Source organism: Filicampus tigris, chromosome 11 (genome assembly GCF_054856515.1).
Source record: "Filicampus tigris isolate MCC_2025a chromosome 11, RoL_Ftig_1.0, whole genome shotgun sequence".
Taxonomy (NCBI): domain Eukaryota; kingdom Metazoa; phylum Chordata; class Actinopteri; order Syngnathiformes; family Syngnathidae; genus Filicampus; species Filicampus tigris.
Window position 1 is genome coordinate 4,613,280 of NC_141227.1, and position 26,576 is coordinate 4,639,855.

Consider the following 26,576-nt stretch of genomic DNA (forward strand, 5'->3'; position numbering starts at 1 on the left):
TTTTCGAATGTTAATTGTTTTTTTAAACTTTGGCATATCCCACATGTAAATACAAAAACTTGTGCATTTAACAGTTGTGGTCATATGGTGGGCACTGTGCTCAGACAATCTCAACACATCTCCCTACACAAAAACATTCTCTTCCACCACCGGTCAAGAATGCAGTCCTCCGAGGAAGAGCTCTCGCATGATCACATGTGACTTCACAAACACTTTTTGAACTCTTCATTTGAACAGCGTAGAAGAACATACAAAAATGACATCAATCAAACAATTAGTTTTCAACAAAAATCAACATAACCGTCAAGGGAGCAGTAGTTACATAATAATCAACATGTAGTTAACAAAATCAACCATCTATAATATACACATATAATTATTACTTTAAGATAAGCGGTTCAGACAATGGATGGATGTACATCAGTTGGTTTATTAAGTGACGCTTCCTCGTTCGTCATTCAGAGAATTTCTTTGATTGGCCACATTCCGTCATGTCACAGTTTGCAGAGTCAACTAGCTCAGGAGAACTAACCCCCGCCCCAACACTAGGGGTGAGCGATATATATCTTCATCAATATCGTCAATCTTTTTTACACAATGTGTAATTTTACATTATCGAGTATTAATACTGCCTCAAAAAGAATAACGAGTCAGTCGACGGCCGCAAAGTATGAGGAAATGCTGAAACCCTCATGCCGCAAATCAGTGTGCATTGACGGCAGAGGAGGAGGAAGTGAAACTCGGTTTCATAGCATAAGGATAATCTTATAAAACAATCTTAGAAGACATAAGATTGTCGGGCGTTTGCCACCCTTGGTCTGGAAGGAGCAAAATCGGGACAAAAACAAGTCTTAGGCTGGGTACACAAATCTTTATGTGTGTACTCAGCTTAAGACTTGTCCCCTTACTACACCCAATTCAAATTGATTGTGTCCAATTAATGTATTATTTTTAAAAGCACCATGTTCAATTATATCAATGATACATCCATGACCATTCATACCTGGCCTTTTTGAGTTGACGATCTGGTGGTAGATGTATTCTCAGTCTCAGGTCTTTCTCCTTTAAAAAAATAAAAATAAAAAAAGAACGCTAGGTTACATGTTTACATTTTAAACAAATAATAATATGAGACTGCAAATATGCTGCTTATACAAGCAACATGGTATCTGTATTTTCAAATCATGAGCTTTGGAATGTATATTTACCTTGGTTAACAGGTGCTAATTTAAATTCCTTTGGATTATTTTAAGGTTATCATTTGTCGCTCACTTAGAAAAACAAATCCAAATAAATTTGAAACTGCAGCTTGCAGCTTTTAGTAAATACCAGTATGAGCCACTTAAAGTGAAGTCCCATTTTAAAGCGACATTGTGTAGAATTCAGTGCCATCTAGTGTTGAACTAATAGAATGCAACAACTTAAGTTTGACGTACATGTATTTTGAAGCACACACACTACGGCACCTCAGAGAGACCACAAGTCGCAAGCCTACCACCAATTTTCTCAGCAGAGGTGCAAACAAAATGTCATTAAAAACGACTTGTATTATCCCCTCAAGTGACGAACTACGTTAGCTAATTTTGTCTCCTTCGGGTATCCGTAGCAGAAAGATGGCAGCGAAACATGGCAGCCTCCTGTAGGGGAGGCGCGCCCTATGTAATATAATTAGCGATTACTAGACCTATGATTATATAAAAAGATGTACGTAGATGTGATGGAGCATATTGTTTGCATATTATTGAAATGAATAGTGGGTTTCTAAAATGAATAAACATTGAAAAATCTAAACATTCTACACATTGTCACTTTAAATTGTTTAATAGTTTCAGTGCATCATTAATTGGACATGATATAATTGATTGATCAGTTTGATGACTAGAATAATGAGAAAATACACAGTGGCAATAACTAGGAAAGGACATCGCGTGAGGACCAAAAGAAATGAATTAAAATAAATCAGTCTGTGATTGCAGTCTAGAATCGAAGACACATTCAAGGTAAGAACTGGCTATGTCCTCAATGAGACAACATGCTTTTCACCGACTTTACAAAGTAGCCTAATTGACGTTTAAATAATGGTGTAGCTACAGTAAGCTCCAGTATACTTGGACGAAAGTAAACGATCCAAAGAGGAAACTGGGGGTCAAACCTGCACCTACAGGATACTAATTAGAGCCGATGTGCATTGTTGTTTTAAAACAAATTTGAACAAAATAGACCAGAACCAATGAGAAACTGATGGGAGAATAGTAAAATACCAAAATTTATATGACACAAAAGGGGCTGCACGTAAGATGCCCTCACAAATGTCAGGTTGAACTGGCAAATATTGACGTAGGTTAAGCTGTGTGAGGCGAGCGGAGGTCCAAAATGATTGTGGGTACTTCTGCTCTATCGTCACTCGAACACTCTGCTGACATTCACGTACCTGGACAGTGATGAATCCATCATAGACCGTTTTCTCCACGTTGAGGGGTAAGAGAATTGGGTTGTCTTTTACCAACATAGACGCCATCAAGCTAATTTCAAAACATCTGTCAAACTTCGAGGGAAGTTCTTTCGGTAATGCTAGCAATGGCACGAATGCCTAGCGCCTGCTTTTTATGTTGCCTGGACTAAACTTTAAACAACTAATACTTTTGATTATTTTTAAATAAAATATAATTCACGAGTAACACGCTTTGTTTTCACTCTCATAGACAGACTGCTTTTAAGGAAGTAACCTCTGTCTCCCGCCATGATCATCTAAACAAGAAAACGTCATCGAGGTGCGTTCAGGAACTTAAGGGAAACCTTGTAAAATTGGATTACGGTATTCGACTTTCACGTTGTCCTAAGTACCTGTAGTTTGGCTTTTCAAACAAAAATAACAATAAAAAAAAAAGAAAAAAGAACACTACACAGTAGTGACTAGATACAAATCTGTCGTATTAGATTACAAATTGAGCATACCTCTTGGAGGAAGCATTTAACTCATTGCAATCTGCAACTTTTTAAACACTCAAGGAAATCAATGGGTTCTCCAGCACATTAAAACAAATATGCATGTTTGGTTAATTGAAGACTCTTAACTGTCCGGATTTTAGTTTGTTTGTAGTTTGTAGTTTATGTTTTCTCTATACCTGCCATGTGAGTGACTGGCGATAATTCCATGGTGTACCCCATAGATGTCAAACTCCGGTCCTCGGGGGCCAGTGTCCTGCATCTTTTAAATGTTTCTCTTCTTCAACACACCTGATTGAAATGATCAGGATTGTTATCAGGCTCCTGCAGAGCGTACTGATGAGCTGATCATTAGACTCAGGAAGGTGTTGGAGGAAGGAAACATCCAAAACAAGATGGATAGGGGCCTCGAGGACCAGAGTTTGACAATTGTGGTGTACCCCATCTCTCGGTTTTTTTTTTTTTTTTTTTTTTTTTGGGACATTTGGCCTACATTATACCAATCCATTCTAAAGTTAAGTACAGTGCACATTGTTTATCCATATGTTTTTAATGGTTTTATCATTATGTCTGTAATGCATGGTTGTCGTTTGGCATTTTTTCCCACACTGTCATGGGGGATTGACTTGCGAAAGTAAAAAAAAAAGGTTTTTTAACATTTGGTCTACATTATACCAAATTACCATCCATCCATCCATTATCTACACCGCTTATCCTCACAAGGGTCGCGGAGAGTGATGGAGCCTATCCAAGCTGTCTTCAGGCTGTCGGCGGGAGACACCCCGAATTGGTTGCCAGCCAATCACAGACCAAATTACCAGTACATTTTCAATAGAATTCTAATTGTGATAATACTTTAGAATACAATTCTAAAATTAAGTAAGTAAACATTGTTTATTCGCCCTGCGACTGGCTGGCGACCAGTCCGGGGTGTAGTCTGCCTTCGCCCGTTGACGGCTGGGATAGGCTCCAGCAACTCCCCGCGACCCTGTATAGGATAAGCGGTTTGGAAAATGACATGACATGACATGACATTGTTTATTCGCAATTTTCATGGTTATATTATTATGTCTGCAGTACATGATTTTTTTTCGGCATTTATTTCCACAATGTCACGGGGTGTTGACTTGTGCATGCGCAAATGTAAAAAAGCGATTTTTTAGCATTTGGTCTACATTATACCAATACGTGCTAAAGTTAAGTAAGTAAACATTGTTTATTGGTAATTTTTGTGGTTTTATTATTATGTCTACAATGCATGATTTCCGTTTGGCATTGTTTTCCCATAATGTCACAGGGTATTGACTTGCGCATGGTCACAGGGTATTGACTTGCACATGTGCATACCCAGTGGCATTCTGGCAAAAATGCCGAACGGTAATCATGCACTGAGGACATAGATCGTGTCTCATTCACGATCAATGCTGAATGGACTTAGGTGCGACTCAACATGTTTAGCCGCACTAATAGCCAGCCGTAGCTCAATGCTAGCTAAGCTGGTGCAGCATAAGTAGCACCGAGCTTGCCTGGATCTCTGACTACCCACATGTAGGTGACAAGTTTCAACGTGCGTGTGTCCAGCCCAGCAAAGCTTTTGGGACCGTCTCGGCACTTCGTAAAAAAATCCTTGATTCTCAGTTTTGCGATTGAATATGTTTTTCCAAATGCAAATTTCCAAATGCAAATTTGGACTCGCAAACAGCAATGTCACTTATTTCGAGCCTCAGCTAGTAGTAGCGTCATAATGACAAATGAAACAGGTCCGGCCATCAGCCTTTGGGCTTACTTAGGAAAACCCCTCAAGTCTGGGCCGAGCCATTTCACTTTAATATTTCAAGTATAGAAAAGTTCCCGACTATCATGGCCTTAAAAATAAAGATTTACTTACATAAAAGTCAGATGAGTGCAAAAAATATATATGAGAATAAGGTTTACTGCTGTTTGCTCTTTGCATGATATCAGCTCAGATCCAAAGAATCCAGGATTTATTTTTATAATTAAGATAATCTTTGTATGCATCAAACAATTTATGCAATAAGATGCTTAAATTAGGTTGACAAAACCCGACAGTCATCTTATGCTTCAGCTAACATCTTAAATTCACCATCTAATATCCTTCTATATGTATCAAATGTGCCCTGCCTGTGGCAAATTGTTTAACCATAGCAATATGACATTTTTACTACAGCTCACCTTCACTACACTTTTAGCTCATATTCCACCCTAAATGTGTAAACGGAGGATTGAAATGTGTGAATGTACTGTATACAGAGCCAGTGAGAGATGTGCCTCAATGCATGCTTGCCACACACAATGTGCCTAGATTGATGTTTTTGTCATCCACCTGCTTCAAAGCTGCAACAAACAGCCAGCTGATGCAAACAGAGGAACCTAGCTATTCAGCTCACAAACAAAAGAGGGAGAACCTCACAGCCCCTTCTTGCACATCTGTTTTGGAGGAATATATCAGCTGTTGTGGTGCACACTGGGCTCTAATGATCCTGAATGTTGTATCGCGTATTGGGTAAGTTGCTTTTTTTCCTTTGTTCTCTTAGGGAAATTGGAACATTCAAAGGATTTATTTTATAGGACGCGTTGAAATGTAGCCGTAGGGGAAGCAGCAGTATTTGTCCCCTCCCTCTTCTTTCTCAGCCTTTCGCTGTGGCTCACTCTTTGGGAAGAAAATCTACAAGCATGCAGCATGACTGGCTTTCATGGCATTCCGGTTAAAAAGCTGCAGCAAAATGTTAGCAAGAGAGGATAGAAGAAGAGAATCAGATGCATATAGGCGGTGAGCTCTCTGTTGTCGTCTGTCTTGGTCTGCCTCTCCTGCTCTGCGTCTACGTCTGACCGCTCTCACGTCTTCTGTCTCCACTGCGGGGCTCCGTCTGCGTGAGGGATGATCTATGGTGCTTTGTTTATCACTGGCCATGGTCACTTCTCTGGAATGCAATTGGCTGGAACTACACTGTGTGGGTCCTGCACCCTTCGTCTCTCTCTCTCTCTCTCTTTCTCTCTCTCTCCCTCTCGCTCTCTCTCTTTCTCTCTCTCGCCCCCCCCCCCCCCCCCGTTTCTCGCTGGCTTTTGAAAAGAACGGGAGTGTCCAAGAAGCCTTTATCCCTCGCAGTCCTTTTTTTGGTGATGGTATTTTGCATGTATCTGAATGAAAATGGCACATGTTGTTCTCAAGACTATTGATTGATTGCATAGATTTTGTCATTTGTGCATACACATACCTTGCTCTTGTTTTCCTGCAACATTTTGAGTTGGCACCCTTATCTTTTGACAGTAATAGTATTTTTATAACCAAAAACATACTGAAATTGTATCAACTTGAGGTGATTGCTTTTGTATTCCTACTTGTACCATATTAAATTAAATAGACAACTTGACACACATTGAGCCTTGCCTTATAGAAGTCTATGCACTCTATTGAGTAAGACACATATATAATATTCTAGTGTTTCCGTCAAACACTCCAGACTCTAGAACTCTCTCTGTCTTTTTTTCCCCCAAAATTAGAGTGAATTAGGGATGAATTGAAACATAAAACTCCGTTTTTGTTTCAACTGTCTCACTATTGTCAATTTTGAACTTCATCTTAACCTTAAATTGAAACCCATGTTAAATATCGTCGCTGTCCTGTGAAAAACACTTTTGTCCATTATTTTCATTTTTCTTATTTTTACGTGAATGGTGTTTCTGCATTACAGACATCACATTAATGTGAAAATGTTTTCAAAATCCAAAATTGGACATACGTGTTTTTCACAGGACAGCGACGACCTGGTTGCCTGGCACACATTAACAACATTATGCATTCTTCAATTATTGTATAAGTTTGATTTATGAAAATTGAGTGAAGCATCCATCAAGTGTTTCCAAGAATGTTTAGTCGTGTGTGTCCGTGTGCGTTTATCCATGCATGTGCTCATCTGTGCACATGTGTGTTTCCAGATAAGAGGGAAAACAGTGTGTGAGGTTTTAGCCATGGATTACAGGTCTCATAGAAAGGTTTCTATCCAGACTGCTGACTGACAAGAGTTGATGGGATTACAGGTATCATGTGTCTACCCTGGCCACCCACACCTCATCCAATAGATGACCGGGGGCCCTAGATGGAGAAGTTGGGTTTGGTGTGTGTGTTGATGTGTATTGGCGTTACACAATAAACAAAACTTTGAAAGGCGCCACAACTGTATAATATATTAGATACATTTTTAACATTAACTAATTCACTGCCAGGCATTTTCATACCCTCTTTTACCCTCACGTTTGAAAAAATTGGAAAAAAATACAAATAAATTCCTTGAATTAAATGGCTGGACTGTGAAAAGACAAGCAAATTCGTCAATGGCAGTGAATGAGTTAAAGAAACATGCAATGTCAGAAATACGCATACGTTGGAGTCAGTTTCTGTTCTCCAAGGTACAATTTACATTAATCTACCCCACTGGTCTAATTAAAGGACTGAAAGGTATATTTGTACATTTTGCGTGGCTAAAAGCAAGCTGGTACAGTCCCAGATTGTTCAACTGTCATTAAATTTACTCTGACAGAGTGCAACGGTTGTTTGGTCAGAAAACTAAATTGCAGCAGCTGTGAGACTATTTATTAATTTTTGTTATTCTGAAACATTTGGGATGTTGAGTTTTGATTGGAAAAAAAATATGTTAAATGTACGACCATTGCCTCTTAGTTGCGGAAAAACACACACACAAAAATAATAATAATAATTTGTTAATTCCTCCTGATTTCTCTGATTAATTCCTTCCAGGTCAGCAAACTAATGAAATTAATCATTTTGTGTCAGGGACGTCCCGATCACGTGATCGGAAATTTGGCGGTCAGGTGGTTTTCAGCTGATCGGGGAAAAAAGATTGTTTTCTTCATTTTCTGAAATTGTATACACAAAGTGACAAAATAAGCCAAAACCTATGAATATCTTGTCAAATTGTGCAGTAATAGCTTAATTTTATGTGACACAATGTTTAGTTTTGTTTTTAGGGGGCGGACTGCGGTAACGGTGGCAACATGCGCAGTGTTCTCCCTCTGTGCTGCTGCACAAAGTAAATTGTTTGGAGCAACAACGAGACACAAATGATGTGAAAACAGGGTAAGACAAAAGTTAATTTTAAGTTTGCCTTGGCTGATATAAAGCCGCCTCACTGAACGGCATTAGATGCGTCCAAAAGAATAGAAGTTTAATCAGTATAAATGATTTGGTGACAAGCAAGCCGTTCTTAGAAAATTCACGTACGTACTCACCAACTACGTAGCCGCATGGACTCATCATTTTAGCCTGCACATGCCAATAAATAACCATGTAAATGTATTGTTTACCATTACGTAAATCAAATGCACTCAAACAGAGGAAGCCCTCATTCTACGCTTATACGTACAGGCCATTCAACAAATTGGTGCCATTTGCGTCCCCAGGAAATAAAATGTGAAAGTTTAGTTGGACTCGTCAACGGACGGCCGTTTAAAATTTAAAGTCAGCCTATAGACGGATACTATTTTCCCCCCCGGAAAAAAATGTGAATGACGGACGGCGGAAGGGTACCCACGCTGCAGACGGATGACGAATAACGGATGCTCAATTTTTAGTAACATGCCCAGCTCTGTAGATAACTTCTTCAATCATGTCACATTTAAAGAGAGTACTACAAGCATACAACACAACTCCACTTGAAAGTATTAAGACTTGAAGTGAGCTTGTTAGGTACCTGTTAATGACCATTTTCTTGTTATTGTTGCCTCATGCTTCATTAGGGAACATTAGCATCTTCTATTTCGGACAATGACAAAATCATATCAGCCAGGTCATGTAAATCTATTAAGTGAACCGAGAGCACGATCTGTCTTTGACTCTTCCTACAGGTCTCTTTTGTCTTCTGTGTCTATACATGCCACATGAGCTTGCTATCCCATTGGCTTTTTTTTTGTTGAATTATGCTCCTCTCGAATGTGTGCAATTCCACAATGTAATTGTCTTCTGAATCTAACATCGGTTTGAGATAATGTGCAAGTTTTGGGTCGGTGAAATAGCCTGCTGTGATTCTTCATCTGTGCAGTATTGAAATGGACCGTCCTCCTTTACCGTGCTGGTCCAGAATAAGCTTCACTTTAAAGGATCAATTCTTTTATTATTGAAGTCAGTCTCTGCAGTGCACGATAATACATTCTACATTGATCCTCTTCACAAACCAAAAAAGAAAAACCTTTATTGCCATTCCTTCCAGCGCAGCTCACATTTAAAAATATATGTGCCGCAGAATAAAGATTTTACAAAGTGACTGGAGGACAAATAAGCCATATAAAACTAGGTATTCATATTTTAGCGGGAAGGAAAGACGGCAGACAATAAGGATTCACATTTGCCAGCAGGCGTTTTGAATATCATTACCAGCTTTGTGGGGAGAAATTGAAATCCTAAGCATAAATAAAGTACCTGGTAATTAAAAACTGTGTCACAGCAGCAAAGCTTTGATTCTTGACTCCAGAAAGTCTGAGCATGAATCTACCTACATGCGCATACGAGAGTAGATGCACCAGTGGTGTCGAAAAGCAGAGCGTGGTTGACTTTGTGTTTATGATAGACTTTAGTCATAGATATCATGTTGAAATGTAATGAGTGTCACATTATTCTTGTCATGTGATATTTGCCAACAATGTCTGGGCAGACTGCTCCGTATTTCCATTTACTTGTCATTTAGCCACATTTAAGACGAGATCGAATTGTGCTATTTCTCTTTCCAATCACATATGGCTATCATGTTTCAGCAAAATGGGCTGTCTGGTTTCAGAACACTTGAGTCGTTTGCGGTCTGTGAAGCAGCCACAAACAGCTTGACACGGCTGTATCCCAATCAAACCCTGAAGCATGAGTTCCAGACTCTTATTGAACACATTTGTGCCAGCAGTTGAGGACTTTAATGATCTGGACCCACTGGGGTCTAGTGCTTCACGCCTACAGGCTAGCTACTCGATGCCCAATCAATTGCTTTTTATTAAAATTGTTTGCAAGGAAACACAAATCCATATTGTTTTGCCTCAGACTCGGGCACCAATGTGAAATATGGTGGTCATATTACTATATTTTTTTCCAAATGAATGCAGAAAATGATTGTTGGATATGCATGGCAATAAAATAGAGGGGCCGTGCTTTGGCATTATTGGAATATCCATTTCAATATTGATTTTCATAAGAGATGCATTTGTGATTATCTTGTTTACGCTTCCCTCAACAGGGCTGAATTACATATCATATTATCCCTGGTATTAAGGCAAAATTAATAACACAAGTAATTATAATACTTATGTCTAATGATGTGCTGTGAGGGCCCTATTGATTCCGTCGAGATGCATCTTGTGGAAAAAGCTTGGAGTGTTGCCTGACGACAGGCGCTGCCAGCTAGCTCGGCCCTGGAGTGGCTGCATGTAAAATAAGATCAACTGCCGAATACAAGCCTCAATCTCCATTTAATGTAATTTTATACTTTAAATCCAATCTGTGGTCAATGATTAATCTCCGTTATCTGTTTGCACCTGTTTTCTCATAAGGTGCCCTATATGGAACGCGCTCATGCTATTTCCTGATGTGCTTTGGCGCACAGCTCAATGTTCATTCTCTTTGTCTGATGATGAATAAGACTATGTAAATTATGAATACATTCAGGTGTCAAATTTTCCCACAAACCACAACAAAATTAGGCCTTTTTCCACTTTAGATTTGGTCCCATCATGGCTGTTAGTGTTTTAAACACAACAACACGCTGACAACTTTATATAAAGTTGTGTAATATTGAAACTGCATGGACAATTTTAATGAATGAGCTGTGCATGTGTGGTATGGCCTCCATTTCATGGGGCAATTGTGGTTTCAAGAAAATTCTGAGACATGATCATTTCTAATCTCGTTTTCATTTTTGGACTTGGATTTTTGTGTTAGCTGTGTTATGCTATATGTAGTACAACACTTGATTTGTGTTCTCAGTTGGCTATATGCTTTTGCATTTGAAGTGGAAAAAAGTTTTGCTTCTCACAAAAATTTACTTCACCAGCTTGTCTTTTTTTCTAAATTCATCTTCATTATCACTCCATTTCATCATATGTCTTGTCGCTGCAGTTGAGAATGGATGAGCTGTTGCAATAGAGGTGAGAGGACAGTGAAGTGCAGTTGCAAATACCTGCCAAAAGAGGGCAACATGATGTCAGTTATGTCCCCCCCCCCCACCCCTCAATAGCCCTTCCACAAAACAGTGCAAACTCAATGAGGAACAGGGTGAGGAGAGAAAGAATGTGGGGGGGTTGTAGGTGCTGGGTTAAACGTGTAAGTAACAATAATTTACATTTACGCCTGGAACGGCTTCCCTGCGCTGTCAGTCAGCAGTTCAAAGCTCCCCTTCATTCTCTTGGCAACAAAGCGGGTCGTCTTGTCACATAGGCACCAGGTAGCAAAGCAGGGGATGAATTTCTTCACAGTCAAGGTTTCATTAAGGAACACCTTGCCTCAGTGTGGTGACCCGTTTCAAAAATAAAAGTGTGATGGGAGAAATTAAACATAATACGTCTAAGCCCTCATCCCCGTCCAAAAGTGGTGGTTCTACACACCCGAAAGTGACTTTGGGCCTCAGACAAGGTCGTTCACATACAAAAGCTTGAGGCGCCTTTTTATATCTTTCGAGTTGTCAGATTTGCATCTGTGCGCTCACTCAAAAACCATTTCCCATTCCAACATTTTCATGAGTCGACTTGATGGTCAGAGCTTTGTGCTTTATTGAAAAAGGCACAAACCCGCCATAATAGATCAGACGTAACGACACCTTTTGCCATCGCTTGTATTTTAGGTTGTAAAAATCTCACAGCCCATTTGTTCAATGATGTGACAGCATTGATGATATGATGACAGATGTCTTACCAGCCCACCCCTCGGTGCCAACAACCACCACCCGCCCAATATCCTCTCCCCTCTTATTTCACACTCTCACACACATACACCCAGAGGCGCACAATGAAGCGCGATGCCCAGGTTCGCCAGTGAGTCGACTGCAGAGCGCATCTGCATTACTCTACTTGGTGGACCCCAAACCCCTCCTTTCCCCACCCCTTGGATGCCTTTCCCTTGTCCTCCCTGGAGGAGAGAGAGTGATAGTCCTCTTTGGCACAGCACTGCCTCTTTGTTCTCAGCCCGGACGGACGGCTGCAGGAAGTCATTGAGACAGGGTCAGCTGTATTTCACTCTCTGGCCAGCAGAGGACGGCATGTCACGCATGGCAATATGGCAACACGAGGCCTTTGGGAGAGGAGAGAAAGCCTCTGTGGCAACGTTTATTCTTCATATTGACACCAGCTGTGCATAACTTACATGAGTATTTGTTAGCTGTTATTAATAGAAACAAGCCCTAATTGCATGTATCCTAATTGGTTTCACATGCAGTACCAGAGTAGCAGTACGAACGGCAATGTATAATACTCTAGCGCTGCTGGTAATACCATTTAATTACACTGGACATGCACCTTAATAGGCCTTCAAAAAGGAATTACATGCATATTTCCACACAGCTGCACGCCGGATTTTAGGGCTGCACCAGCTATTCAAAAAATACATTATGTGATTGACAAGAAATGAATGTGTGACCATTTTGAAAAACAATGTCTACTGATTGATGAACAGTCTCTTATTTAATTTAGGCACCAAATGTAAAAGTGGCCTACTTATTAAATCACTTTTCGTGAACTGTCACTCTCAGCTTGACTGAAATGGTTAGCTTCATTCAATGTTGTCTTTTATTCATTTATCCTCCGTCAATAATAAAACATAATTAGTCACACCCATAGAAATAGTCAACATCTGGTTGAGTGATTCCCTTCAATTTGTTTCGCAAAAGGAGCACAAAAAATGTTTCCTAAAACTACTATTCCTAGTTAAACTGGCTTGATGCTAATCTGTGCCTTTGACCTCCCCAACTGTCTCATGAATACACACACACGCACTCACCCGAACTCTCTATCTTTCACTACAACATTTCTCATCCCACGCATGCAGACAACAGCAGGTGCATTTAGCTACACAGTATGTTAAACAAACTCTTATCATACAAACACTTGAAACAAAACTGTCTTTACAAGTTCATATTCTACTTCCGTTGTGTTCTTTGTGATATTCCATCTCGGCTAATGGTTATTCAGCGCTGACTTCTGCTGAATTTGTCATTTTGCTTCTTGTAAGATGGAAATGTGTGTGTGCATATTTATCATGATTGTCCCCCCCCTACCCCTCCCAACCTCATGCCAGGTTTTTGTAGAACATTTAGCTAATTGATTATCACATGCCTTGGCCTTATCAGCAAACCGTTATTTTGTAAATGAATATTCAAGAGAGATTTTTCTTCTCATTGCCTTTGTACTCCATTATTTGTGGACAAAATATGCAAACACTGAGAAAGCTAGCTTGCTTTTCTGCCTCACTGCCTAATTACATTTTGTGCTTGCACCTATACACAGACGCGACGTGTATTTATAGCGGAGGAGAATGAATTCACACACTCCCCCGACTGCAATCGTATGCCAGGCATCTGCTTATGAAGTGTCGCTTTCTTCCAGGATGGTTCTGCAACTCCCCCCGACACACACACACACACACACACACACACAACCCCCGCCCCCACACCTCCCACCTCACTCCAGCACAAACGGAATAAGAAAGATCAAGCTTGGGGAAAAGAGAGAAAGAAGCTTAATCGTTCCTGTCTGTTTCAGAACCCCCCCCCCCCCTTCACTTTTCTCCAAAATCCACCGTCTGGCTTATTGTGTGATCAATTTGACTTGTTTATGTTTATGCTGCCGCCATATTTGTGAGAAGCCTTGTCACGAGAGAGGAAATCTACGGCAGCCTAAAAAAGGAGGAAGACAAGCGAGTGAGGGAGGAGAAAGGAGAGAGGAGAGGAGGGCTGGTGTCTGACAGGTGGAGTAGGTGGGGCGGTGGGATCATAGAAGGAGGGATAGAGTGACAGTGACATGCCGAAAACACAAGAGGGGACAGAGAAGAGCGGTTGGCGTACTTTTCAGATTTTTTTTCTCTGTTTCTTCCCTTATTCATCTCATACGTAGATACCATTTGAAGTTGTGTTCGTTTGCCGACCGTGTATATGTTCACAAGACTGACAAATAACATTTCTGTAAAACCTCAGGTGTTCACAGCTAATCAGGCCTGGCAGAACATTCTGCTTTAATTTGGGGCGTAATGGCGATGAGAGTGGCAAAATGATACTTTCAAGAGTGGAGGAGAGTGGAAGCAAAAGAAGAGGGGAATGAAAAGAGTGGAAAAAAAGGGACATGAGAAAAGAGAAAGGTAGTAGAAAGAGTGAGAGAGAGAAGCTGGGAAGGTGATTAGTTGTACTGGCGGATCTTGGCGGTGGAGGAGGTTGGAACACTAATCCTTGCTTTGGTTGGAGACATTTTCACGCAGTAGGTCCCTTCTTTCCGCCCCCTCTCAATTTTAAGCCCCGTGTCAAGCTCAAGCCCTTCTTTTCCAGCGCTCACTTGCTCTCATTTCCTCTGCCTTCTGGCAAGCCCTGCTATTTATAAAAAAAAAAAAAAAAATCATTTTTCTTTTTCTCTCCCTCTCTTTTCTCCTTTAATTCTTTCCTGGCGTGTCTGATTTTCTGCCCTGCTTAGAGAAGGTGCCCAGATGAGTGGCAGTCAGCCAGGGATCGGCTCCTTTCTGCGCTTCCTCCTTCTCCTCCTCTTCCTCTTGCTCCTCACATGTGGCCGCATGCTGCAAGCACCCGAACGCTTAACGTATCAGATTTACATTGTAAAACAGTAGCGGTAGTTGTTGTATACTGATGACGAGCTCACGTTAGAAGCATTCCTGCTGTTTTCCATAACCAGTGTAGTCTACTGTGGTAATGTGAATTGGCCCTATGCCCAGGCAATAAGCCATAGATTTTATAGTGTGACATCATTTATCCACTGCATTATTTGATTGTTTTGGCTAGTTTTGAATTTGATGGATCCCTCTGTTGTCTCTGAAAATTACTAACATAACCTCTTCAGCTTAATCCTTTCAACTGAAAAGGGAAAATATATGTATTTAGCACACTGATTCTACCGCTGCTTGTGAAAGCACATCAAATACTGCTTTAGCTATATATATTGTGAAATGTTTATTATGCCAAAGTAACACATGTTGAAGCTTAGCTGCCTGTAAAGAAAACTGCACTTTTTGCATTTACATTCATGCCAACCACTCCAGGGCCTGTCAATGCTTAAGGCCAGATATCATCCAAACTGCCATTGATTTGCTTGTCCTTTGGCTTTTCCCTGGTTTGGGAAATGAATCATGGCTTTTTTTTTTGTTGTTGCTGTTCTTACTCTTGGCATCATCTCTTTAATCCATACACTCCTCGTTTTCCATAAATAACAGGGCACAACCCAACTTGGACTGGTATGTAGTGCGAGATGCTTTTGTTCTCAAAATGACAGCAAGGGCTGGAGGTGCTTCACCCTAACCCCCCCCCCCCCCCCCCACCACACACACACACATACACAAACAAATGCACAAATATATGATGGTACAAGTTCAAATTTTCCGTTATATTCACTGATGTGAGTAAGACGAAAACAAATCAACTATGCTCCTTCATAAACTAAGTAAAAAGGTTTAAGATACACATGATGTCTTACCCCGCACATAACCTTTACTCTCCTCTTCATTTGATTGCTCTTTTTTTCTCCATTCTTCCACAGCAACAGAAGGCACAATTAATTTCCCTGACCTTTTGAATGGCCCAAACAGTATAGGGTCAAATTCCAATGTTCATTACACTGCCGTTTTATTTCACTTTTGTATATGTGAAACTGGATAATGAGCGCCCAGGGAATGCGAGTATAGATTTTTATTTTATGATCCTTGGGGGGAGAAAAGTTGTAATTAAAGAAGGATAAACAGCCACCTGGTTAGATTGTGGTTTAAGTACGAAATTAAAAAAAAAAAAAATGACAAGAGGATGTGTGTTACTAATGGGTGCGTGCCGTGCACGTATTAGGGATGGGCTAGCACGTGCAACATATGGTGCTCATATGATGTAGTAGGTTGTCTTTTAATGATCTGTATGTATTTTTGTGTATGTGCTCTCATTTAAATGCTGATGCATGCATATGAAGACCATATACACAAAGTTACGATTTCAAGAAAAAAATCTCATTACCTGCAGGGCTTTGAGGCGGGTTTGGCAGCAGGATTTTAGTGTTTCACTTTGTAATCTCTTTAGGATGGAATTTGCCGCTATATATAAACCTCAAACTTAAATTACAACGCCGATTTTTGCAGCAGGGTAGGAGCCCCGCCTGCATAATCTGGAGGCTTGGTTTATAATGGTGATGCACTCAAGGGCAATTTTTCCAGGTGGGGTTCATGGACATAAACGGTGAGTAAGCATTATAACTGTGTCACTTGGCCAATTCAGGCTTTATGTTTACCTCTACATAACCTTCCCCAGCCATCAAATCTGTGGTCAACAGCTGCAACGGAAGTGTCAAAACTCAGAGCCTAATAGAGTTCTCTCCATGTTTCGTTGTACAGCTAAAAGAAAGCAGAGCTGATTTTTAATCTCTAACTGATCTCTTTACTAAACTTTACGGACTGAACTATGGGGAGAAAAGTATGTTTAATGTAAGAACATACCCATATCTTCTGTTTTCCTCCCTCCTGGTTGGAATGTTAAAACCCCTTTACACATTGACAAGTATTGTCAATTGGCTAAAGTGACCAATTTGGCTAAAGTGACCAACCTGTTTTGCTATGCTGATAAAAAATACAAAATCTCTGTTCGGCAATTTGAATGTGCATCTATGTCTGTGACATTTTTTACCTCGAAATGTACTAAAATTCATACTGTAAAATAGCTATTATGCATACACTTTTTCTTTACCTAATAAATTTCCTTTCGTAAAACTTTTTGGCCAATAGACAAGCAGGGTTCCCACTCTTTCTTAAAATTAATTTTGTTAATTTTTAATTAAGCGTTGTGCAGGCGATTAATGATGGCGGCTCCGTACAAGAGAACATGCAGTGGTCTTGCTTTTTAAAAGAACCCAACACAACACGTTCAGTCAGTACTAGAGGGACAGCCGAAATCCCACTTCCGTCCTTACTTAGTCCGCCCTTTTTAGGACTTCTCGTTCTCCGTCCGTCCACAAAATGGGAGTCCGTCCGGCTCTGGTTGTTATATACTTTACATTATAGTTTTAGTTTTTTCATCCATGCTACCCAGTACCTTGTTTGCTGTTTTTTGTGGTTAGTAATTGTTTAAGATTCTGCTTAACTCTTCCTTCCTTGTGCTTGGGTCAACCTTATATCCACACACCACCATGACAAACTCCCCAAATGTGACAGAGATGCTCCGTTGTAGGCTCTTAAGTGTCTTTATTTTTATTTAGATCCAATAATAGACTCTACTCTGAAGAGTGTGTGTTCTGGCAACCCACACACTAAAAGCAAATATATACCTAATTAAATTAATAGAGCTCTGTTGAAGGACCGAGACACATTGATGAACCAGACATTTGTTTAAATATAATATTCTCACCAGTCAGTCAAGGATTGGCCAGCATTTGAATGACTTACAACGTAATTCTCACGTTGTATAAAAAATCCTCCCTCTTGAGATTTACACCGATAGAGAAGAAACCAAGTCGTCTGTCAAAACATTAACCTTTATGTAGTCTATGTGCTCAGCAGCAGGCAAAGTGTTCTATTTTTATTGTCTCCAACATGTAGGCTATTCATATTTGATGTATTTATTTTTTAACGACGATAGGTGTTCCATCGACTGTTAATTGATATTCATCAACTGTTAATGTGATGAAAAATTTGCTCAAAGTCCTACCTACCGAAATGGCCAACAATTTAATTCATACTGTATCTCTGTCAAACCTTCTCATTTGTCTGTGTTTTGCTGTATATGTATAGAAATCATCACAAGACAATCCAGATGATACTTTTGTTGCTATTCAAATTTAACATGGAAAACACCTTTTAACATTTGTTCAGTCCTGTATTATAAGTTGTTTAAAGAGACTAACACTATTATGCATTCTTTTTCCCACAATGTATAAATGTTCCCATGTGTCTCATTAAAATGTATAACATGCTTGTGTGAAAATATCCCCCAAAATCAATAATACCAGCACACTCATCATACCCTTTTAACCGCCCCGTTGAAATCAAACCGTTCTGGAGATACGGGGTGTATTCTGTCTGCTGCTGCTTACACGGGCCTTCTCCACTGTGGCGTGTCAGCGCGTGAATGACTATGCATTACCATCACAATCAGGGGAGGAGCTGTGTAGAGCTGTAAATCTGAATTTTCCTTTAGAAGAAAAAAAATTGTGCACAGGAGCCCATACAAACACAGTAAAATTCATTATTTTCACTTATCGGAACCGCCAAATTACATGAGTCAATTCGTAGAACCCGATCACTTTTCCAAAAGTGGTTAGATTGGGTCTGCGATTGGCTGGCAACCAGTTCAGGGTGTACCCCGCCTTCTGCCCGAAGACAGCTAGGATAGGCTCCAGCATGCCCACGACCCTTGTGAGGATAAGCGGATTGGATAATGGATGGATTAGATTGGGTTACATTTTTGCCGTTTAAGACTTAGCTTAGGTGTTCTTTTTTCTTTTCCTTCCTTTTCTTCCTTTTACTGGTGTGACCAGGGGCCTTGTGGATCCCCTTTCTAGCTTTGTCCCTCACAAAGTTCTAAGCCAAGTCAGTGTGACAAGAGATGGAGCAAAACTTTTTGGGGAGTGTGTGTGTCGGAGGAACGAGAGAGAAGGGAAGAAGAGAAGCTGATGTGAGGTCTTTTAATGGCAGAGAGAGTGCAAGAAGAGGATACTGAGTGAAGAGGTAAAAGAAGGGACCGTACAGTTCTGATAGATATTGAGAGAGATTGTAATGAATGTGGTGAGGGCATGGCACCCTAAAACTCTGCAATGGTAATACAGGGTGACAGTGTATTTGTACTAATAACCCTTAAAAGTGGTGATAAAATACTCCACTCCCCTACTGGAGCCCCTGATGGATGCGCTGGGAGTAATTAAACTCCATTAGGCTGTGGGACCACTTACCATGCATCTGTGTGTGTGCGTGCGCGCGTGTGTGTGTGCCCAAATGTGCAAGTGTGCGTGTGTGTGTGTGTGCGTGTGTGTGTGTGTGCGCGGCGCGCGCGCAAGTATGGGTTTGACCATCTTAAAGCACTACTCCCCTGAGGGATCAGGCTATTCCAGGTAGAAGGGCAAGTGTGGAGCCTTTGTCTGCAAATTTGAGCTACATTTAGTGCCGAATCACATTATATTCCGTATGGAGAGTGGGCAGTAACACACATGCACCATGCAGTAAAGTCAATAGTAGCTTGCCACAATATAATTTGAAACGTTAAGTGTGAGTTCAGCCTTTAAAATTCAGTGGTAATTTTGCATCATGGGGTCGTTACTTATCTTCAGAGTAGTCATTCAATATATGTGGATAAATTATTAAATCATTATGCCAGATTCTGTAGCATCTTTTTGAAGTAATTTCCTGTGTGTGGGTGTGTGTGTGTGTGTGTGTGTGGGTGTGTGCGGGGGTGAGTGTGCGGGGGTGTGGGTGGGGGTGTGGGCGTGTGTGTGTGTGTGTGTGTGTCAGTCTTATTTACTTACTTACCGGTACTTCGACTACATTCCTTCCAGCACTCTCTGTAACTGTATGATAATTCAGACGGAATGATGGATTTTAAGGTAAAGAAGGTAATTGAACATTTGAACTTCAACTCTTTTGGAAATCTAGATTCCAATTTAAAAGTCATAATAGCACCACAAAAGATGCAATATATGACTCATAGGGCCCTATTTTGGTAGACAAGAGCCTGTGCGCTCATCGTAAAAACAGGCACAACTTCATTTTCTTGCCGGGGCAATTGTCGCCTAATGTGTTTGTGACCTTGATGCGCCTCACTGGGCTTTCTGACGCACGGAGCTGCTGATCCCCATACGCACCTGACAATTTGGTAACAGAAGTTGACTGCACCCAGTGTAAAAATTGGTGCATTCTAATTTTTGTGTCGGGGCAAGTCTAGTTTAGTGTGTTTGTGAATTTGGTAGACACATCTAACCCTAATTCCTACCCCCTGGCATATCCTGCAATTTGGTGACAAAATGTAGACAAAATATTAAAGCAACACTGTATCATATGTCAGTTTTTGTTGATTATGGCGGTGCCATGTGGACAAAAGCGGTAGTGTTTTGACAAAAATCAACCACATTTCCCATGCGTGTCAGCGCGTAGTGTCATGAAATCCCGAGCCGTCCTTACAGCAAAAGGAGGAAGTGAGTATGACATAAAGCAATTCAGGACATTTGTATGTATGTTTTTTGTGTGCCAGGGTTGATCCCATCCTCCTCAAAGTTGCTTTGTGCCAGTAAAAACGATACAGACCCCCTCAGGGCATGAAGTCCCATTCAACTACTGTACTTGTAAGTCAATGTTTCATCAAAAGAGTTGTGAAAAAAAATTATTAAGGTTGAATTGTTGCCCAGTGCTGCTTTAAACTATCTAACACCAGGTCTAAATGGTTGCGCAGGTGGTGTAAGACAATTTTGTTGTATTTCATCAAGTAGCAGGCAGACAGTTTTGACGCTCTGCGGACATATGTGGTGGGTGTCATTGTATTTTGTTCATAAATATGACAACAGCATGAGACAATCCCTTTGCATCATTGTCGAAATTAATTCATTTGACAAAACATAATTATTCTCATCCTTAAAATATTTTAATAGCACCCCGATGTTTGTGCGGCACAACCATTAGTGTACCGCAGAGCGCATGCACGATTGTGGGTGTTGGTCCCCAAATGCCAACGTCACATGTGTGGCCGACTACGTCATCCGCAAGGGAAGATCTTGCAGTCCACCAGAGGTGGGCATGGCATCAATATTGACGGAAGGTCTGTCAATCTGTCAATTGCGGATGCCCGTTTCGTTGATGAATAACGAATGATGCGAAACTTCAAAAAATTGATGGACTACGCAATGACGGAAGTGTTCTTTCACCTGTCAAAGTAATTGTCAATAACCGGGTCAGTACCGACTGACCGACTCTCAAAAAACAGTAGACAGTTCATCCCAGACTTTAGTGTGCGTCTATGTTTTTTATCAAATAGTCTTAACTTTTAATAACACTGAGATATGAGATATTGAGAGAAGTTTTTGATCCCAAGCTCTCCCTTAAAATAAATGGAAACATAGTTGAACAAACAATTATTTACCTGCTTCTAATTTCAACATTTGTTATCCATCAATTTGTTGTGTATATGTAATATTGTAAGAGGGAATCATACATTTACAGTATATGGGTCCACAGTCAAAACGGCCCACCATAACTGAGATGTGGCCTGTGACAAAAATGAGTTTGACACCCATGGTGTATGCTCTTATATATACAGTATATATATAGAATATAGACTACAGATTAGCAGCTGCAATCTACCAATAAACAAAGAGTCGAAGAAGGCAATTAAGTTGAAGAAGACCATCTCTAGCGCTGTTAAATATAAAGAAAATCTCATTTTTAAAAATTAATTTGAGCTGGTTGTGTTACTTAATAAATTATATTTGAAAAATATTATTTCACCACTCCCCAGATAATGATAATAATGGTGGTGGAGTGATGGACTGACGGACCGGTGGAATTTACTGACAGTCCTAAAATAGCGGTGACCAGTGAAATTTAAAAATCGTAATCGAAATCGTAAAATTGCGGCTGTTATTTGGTGATGAAGCGCGGTTGAAACAATGATGATAGATCGCCAATTACAGTCTAGTTCGGCTTGAAATAATGATGGCTTGACAATGGCGGATAGATTTTCCGGCCATTGATGAATGACGAATAACGGACCATCAAAATTCATTGACGCGCCCACCACTGCAGTTCACCTGTATAAACGCATTTTGCGTGCTCCAAAGTCATACATGGATCCCAGTGAGTCTATTCCAAGATAGTAATAATATCTTATATTTATATAACGTCTTTCAGGGGACCTTAAGATGCTTAACAATAACTCATAGAAGGTAATTAACATGTTGAGTGTGTTAGGAGTGCCATGATAATGGAGAAGTAGCTGCGAGCTGATAACGTGCCAGCTTGACAGAAAACACAGTAAGATGAAAGATTCCACTAGGCAGGGACAGGCAAGATGATGCAGAGAAGCGTCCTGATTTTTAGTGGCAGAAGTGGAAGTTAACATCTGATTAGCTTGTAGTGGCTTGTAAGGTAAAGGTAAAGTACTGAACTAACAAGCCATTTGCAATATAATGCATTTTAAAAAAAATGTGAGTATCTGCAGTATGTTTCACTGACATGATGACTGAGTCGTGAGCACACCTGCTGGAAAGTTCTGAGGATGGGGTTTCGAGTCCAGGCTTTGGCCATCCTGTGTGGAGTGTATGAGATGGATGGCTGCATAAATGAACTCCCATTTTATTGAAAACACATTTGAATGGATGTCCTCAACTACTGAATAACATGTATTAGCACAGCTGAAGTTATGCTTGGAACAGCATTGGTGAGACGTTTCTTGAGATGATTTACGTTTGATTTCATTTCCTGATAAACCATGGCCTTCAAATGTTCCCAAGGATAAAAATCAAGTGAGGTGAGATCTGGGGAAGCCATACAACAGGACCGACGACCAATCCATGCATCTGATGCACCAGAATACAATACTAAACTGGAGACCCATCTTGCTGAACGTAAACTGGAAAGTTGGTGTTATCAGTGTCTGACATTTGAACATTTTTGGATGGTCACCCTGTAGAAGCAATACTGGCCCCATATATTCATAATATAACACATTAGGCATTAGTGGTTATTTCATATTCAGCGTCCTTATAATGTACATTTGCATCTCACTAAAATCAACACACTGCAATTGCACAAAATTAATTCTTAGAATAAATCCAATACAAAATTATTAAAATATTTACTTTGAACTGACATTCCAACAGTGCACAAGCACAATGTAGAATTTATAGATTTTTTTCCTTAAAGGCAGCTGTCCCCAAACTTTTTAGTGACCATGTGAAGATAAAGGACTGGCATAGAAACACTTTACTCACCATAAGCGACTCTACTTGACCGTTCGTATGCCATATTCCGATTGAAGCGTAACAAAGGTAACGACACAGGGCCCTAAAGTGTCTTGGAGTTACCGTGTGTTGTCCTAAAACATCTTTGATGAATAAAGTAATCTTTAGCACGCAGTTACTGTCTTTGCAAACTCTACTCAAGGCGAAAGCCTTCAACCAAAACAAAAGAGCCCCAATTCAAAATGTGACTTTGGCGCCATTTTCCTCCCAGAGGAGAGACCAAAAATTACAATCACAATTTTCCAGCAGCTGAAAGTCATTCAGCAATCAGGACGGCGCTCACCTGAAGCAATTACCACTCCTATAAGTCTGTAGCTCCACAACTCAGACTTCAGTACAGCAAATGCTGCTCTCGGAGAATTTGCCTAGTGCAGTGGTGCGCGACTGTGTGCAAAGACCAGGGTGGCTGACAGTGAGATGACCTTTATTATTGTGATTACTTTATTTGATATTTTCAGTTGGTTGTTTAATGATTTATGTTAAAACCAGTCTGTAAAGCTGCAAAGATTCCCTTCAAAAAATGATTAATTGAAATATAATGCATATTAGTTCCTAATTGCCTTTGTGTTCCCATCTTTAAAGTTTTTTCACCTTGCAACTTGCAATTGTTGACCCTCAATGAAAAAAGAGACAAGTCCAAAAATAGGAGAAGGAGAAAGAGAAATTTGTCTCATCATTGGAATTTAAATGAGTCAAGTCCCAGTGTAACCCTGGTCATACAGTCAGAACACTTTTCAAGTTAGGGGAGAGCACAAACAACCAACACAACTTGACAGTTGTTGTCCATGGTCATTGTCCAGGTATTAAAGGGACACTTGGGTGAGCTTAACATTGGCACTTATATAATAGGTTTGCATGTAAAAATGACATCAGTACTAAAGTGATGCTCACAATAAGGAACAACCAGTCCTATAACTTGTTCTCTTATAACTCTACCAATGAGTGCAAAAGAATGCAAGGATGTAATATGCATAGGCCGAAATGCCTTTCCACCATGTTGCACGACAGCTGGAAATATATTGCTCAGTAATTTAGCCACCAGTTGGTAATTAGGGAGCATAAAGAAAAAAAAAATCACCAAAAGTGATGAATAGACTATACACACAAATATACACAAACACATTTTAAAAGCACAAAGACGCACATGTCTTTACTGCAGGTGATTCTGGAGGCCTCACTGAACAGCCTGGCACCCAAGCAGGTCTGCTATGCGCTGCATCTCTACTTTTAATGACCCTCCAGGGAACCCTTACCTGATGGACCCACCTAGCCAATGTGTCCAGGTGCAGCAACACAAGTGTTTCATTAAAAATTAAAGCCAACGTTTTGGAGCAAAGCTTTCAGTTGGCACAGAGGGGAGGCTGGGGAGAGAGTGGAGTGATAGAGTGATTTGCTAAAAAAAAAAAAAAAAAAAAAAAAAATATGATGAACAGATGATCCATGGCACAGGTCCAAAACTAGACGTCCATATGTGGGCATGTGTATCCTTTAACCAGCACAAACAACCTCCAAAATCAATTTTCCTCTCCACTTTTCTCTCTAATCACATTCTGACATTACTTGACCTGTGAGTAATTAGTCAACTGTGGCAAAGGATTGTGAGTACCGGTAGTAGCCTATATTTCCAGTGGTGAGGATGATGATGACTGCAGCTGTGCTCTGGTTTTACTATGACTTGTAAATGTGCCACTAGTCAATTCTTGTTTTGTGGTTGGTAAAATATGACATGGTATCATCATGCCATCATGTTTATTCGAAAGTGTCCCAAAAAAAAAAAAAATCTAGTTTTAACACAAAATGGTGAACATGTTTGGCCTGTACACCGTTTCGGAGCAGATCCGTTTCACGTAAAGCAACACTGCATTTCAAACATGCACCTTAGTGGAGGTCTGCACTCTCTGGGTGCCACTCTGAGTTCCAGAATAATTACCAAGCTCTTCAGAGAAATCATTTCCATGATCACACAGTGTTTCAATAACATCAGTAATTTCATTCAGTGTTAGTTTGGTAGCTACAATCACATGCTTTATTAGAAGCAAATGTAGGATGTGAGTGACACTTTTATCCTTTAAAGTAATACCACATATTTTTCTCATGGGGAAAATCACTGTTGATTGCACTAGTTGTAATGAGGGTGGAATTGTGCCATAAAAGAGAATACTTTTATCACTTTAATTATATCAATTCTTTATTCGTATATTCATGCTCAAACGCAGCCAGGAATGATTTAGTGTTTGTCTGCCTATGATTGTGTGTGTAAACAGCTGGATATGACTCAAGTCCTGAGCTGATGGCTGTTCTGGCATGTTGACGTGTGCCTTCAGGTGCATAGTGTTCTCCATTTCACGCATAAAAGAGTTAGCTGGAGCTCGCACACACATAGACAACCTGACACACGCGCACACACACACACAGTAGGCACACAGCGACGACGTAAATGCATGCAAAAACATCTACCCACGTACACAGACACACTGGGGAGAAGGAGTGCTACAAAGTAGGTGTGTATATCAGATCCTCAAAGCGAATCCTGTTTGACTGCGTGTCTGATGTTGCTGGTGTCTGCTGCTTCATTATTACAACTTGCTGTTTTTGAGATGAATAATTGATTCATTGTGTCGTGCTGGATGATAATTTAAGTTTATTCTCATAGGTTAGAATTAACCTAAAATCCGTCTGCATATACTCATATATTACCACTATCAATGTATCAACAATATACTAAATCTTATATATATATGTATATATTATACTTTCCTGGTACAGCACAATAATTATTATTAACAATTGTTATAATTATTATTAATAATTATATATATATATATATATATACAGATTAAATTATCAAAATATAAAATTGATGTCCTTTCACACTCTGTTATGTAATGTTTTATTATAAAATGTTCCTGGTACAGTACAATACGTGTAAAATGCTAAAATGTAACGTTTTTATATTTCTTTTCAGTTCCTTTCGTGTGGGTACGCTTACTCGTAAAAGTAATCATACCATACAAACTGAAATCCCTTAAATTTTTCACCAAGCTTCGCAGCGATGCATGTTGCACATTTTACTTGTTCTATAAAATATGAACTTTCTGCGTGATTTAATCAAATAAAACGTGCTTCAAACAGAAAAAAAAAATAATCAAAATAAATACCTGCTAATCTCCATCTAACATGAAACAATTAACATGATGCGATGAGGAAGGACAGTCTATATAGTTTGGAGGATTTATTCAATTTGCATCCGTAATTGTGTGTAATTTACAAACTCATTATTTTACAATTTGGTGCATTTAACAGCAGCTGGAGGGCAGATAATGGAGGGACTATAGGGGGCTAGCATGGGCCCCTGATGGACCCCAAACGTGATGCAAAGCACTAAAATAATGATGTTCGTCTGTTTCTTCTGAAAACGTCACATTTCAGCAGGGAGAAGC

At 40.0% G+C, this 26,576-nt stretch overlaps 2 protein-coding genes across 2 annotated transcripts in view; one reads left to right on the forward strand and one right to left on the reverse strand.

The window, feature by feature from the left end:
* fancl (FA complementation group L) overlaps positions 1-2,800 on the reverse strand; it is a 31,699-nt gene extending 28,899 nt beyond the window's left edge. The window contains exons 1-2 of the mRNA XM_086044851.1: positions 2,432-2,800; positions 1,004-1,062 (exon numbers count right to left, since the gene is read on the reverse strand). Coding sequence (XP_085900977.1) covers positions 1,004-1,062; positions 2,432-2,518 — 146 coding nt within the window. The 5' untranslated portion in view covers positions 2,519-2,800. The remainder of the gene's footprint in view (positions 1-1,003; positions 1,063-2,431) is intronic.
* Positions 2,801-5,421: 2,621 nt separating this feature from the next.
* LOC147139491 (uncharacterized) overlaps positions 5,422-26,576 on the forward strand; it is a 270,401-nt gene continuing 249,246 nt past the window's right edge. The window contains exon 1 of the mRNA XM_086044852.1: positions 5,422-5,470. The gene's annotated coding sequence lies outside the window, so the exon portion shown is untranslated. The remainder of the gene's footprint in view (positions 5,471-26,576) is intronic.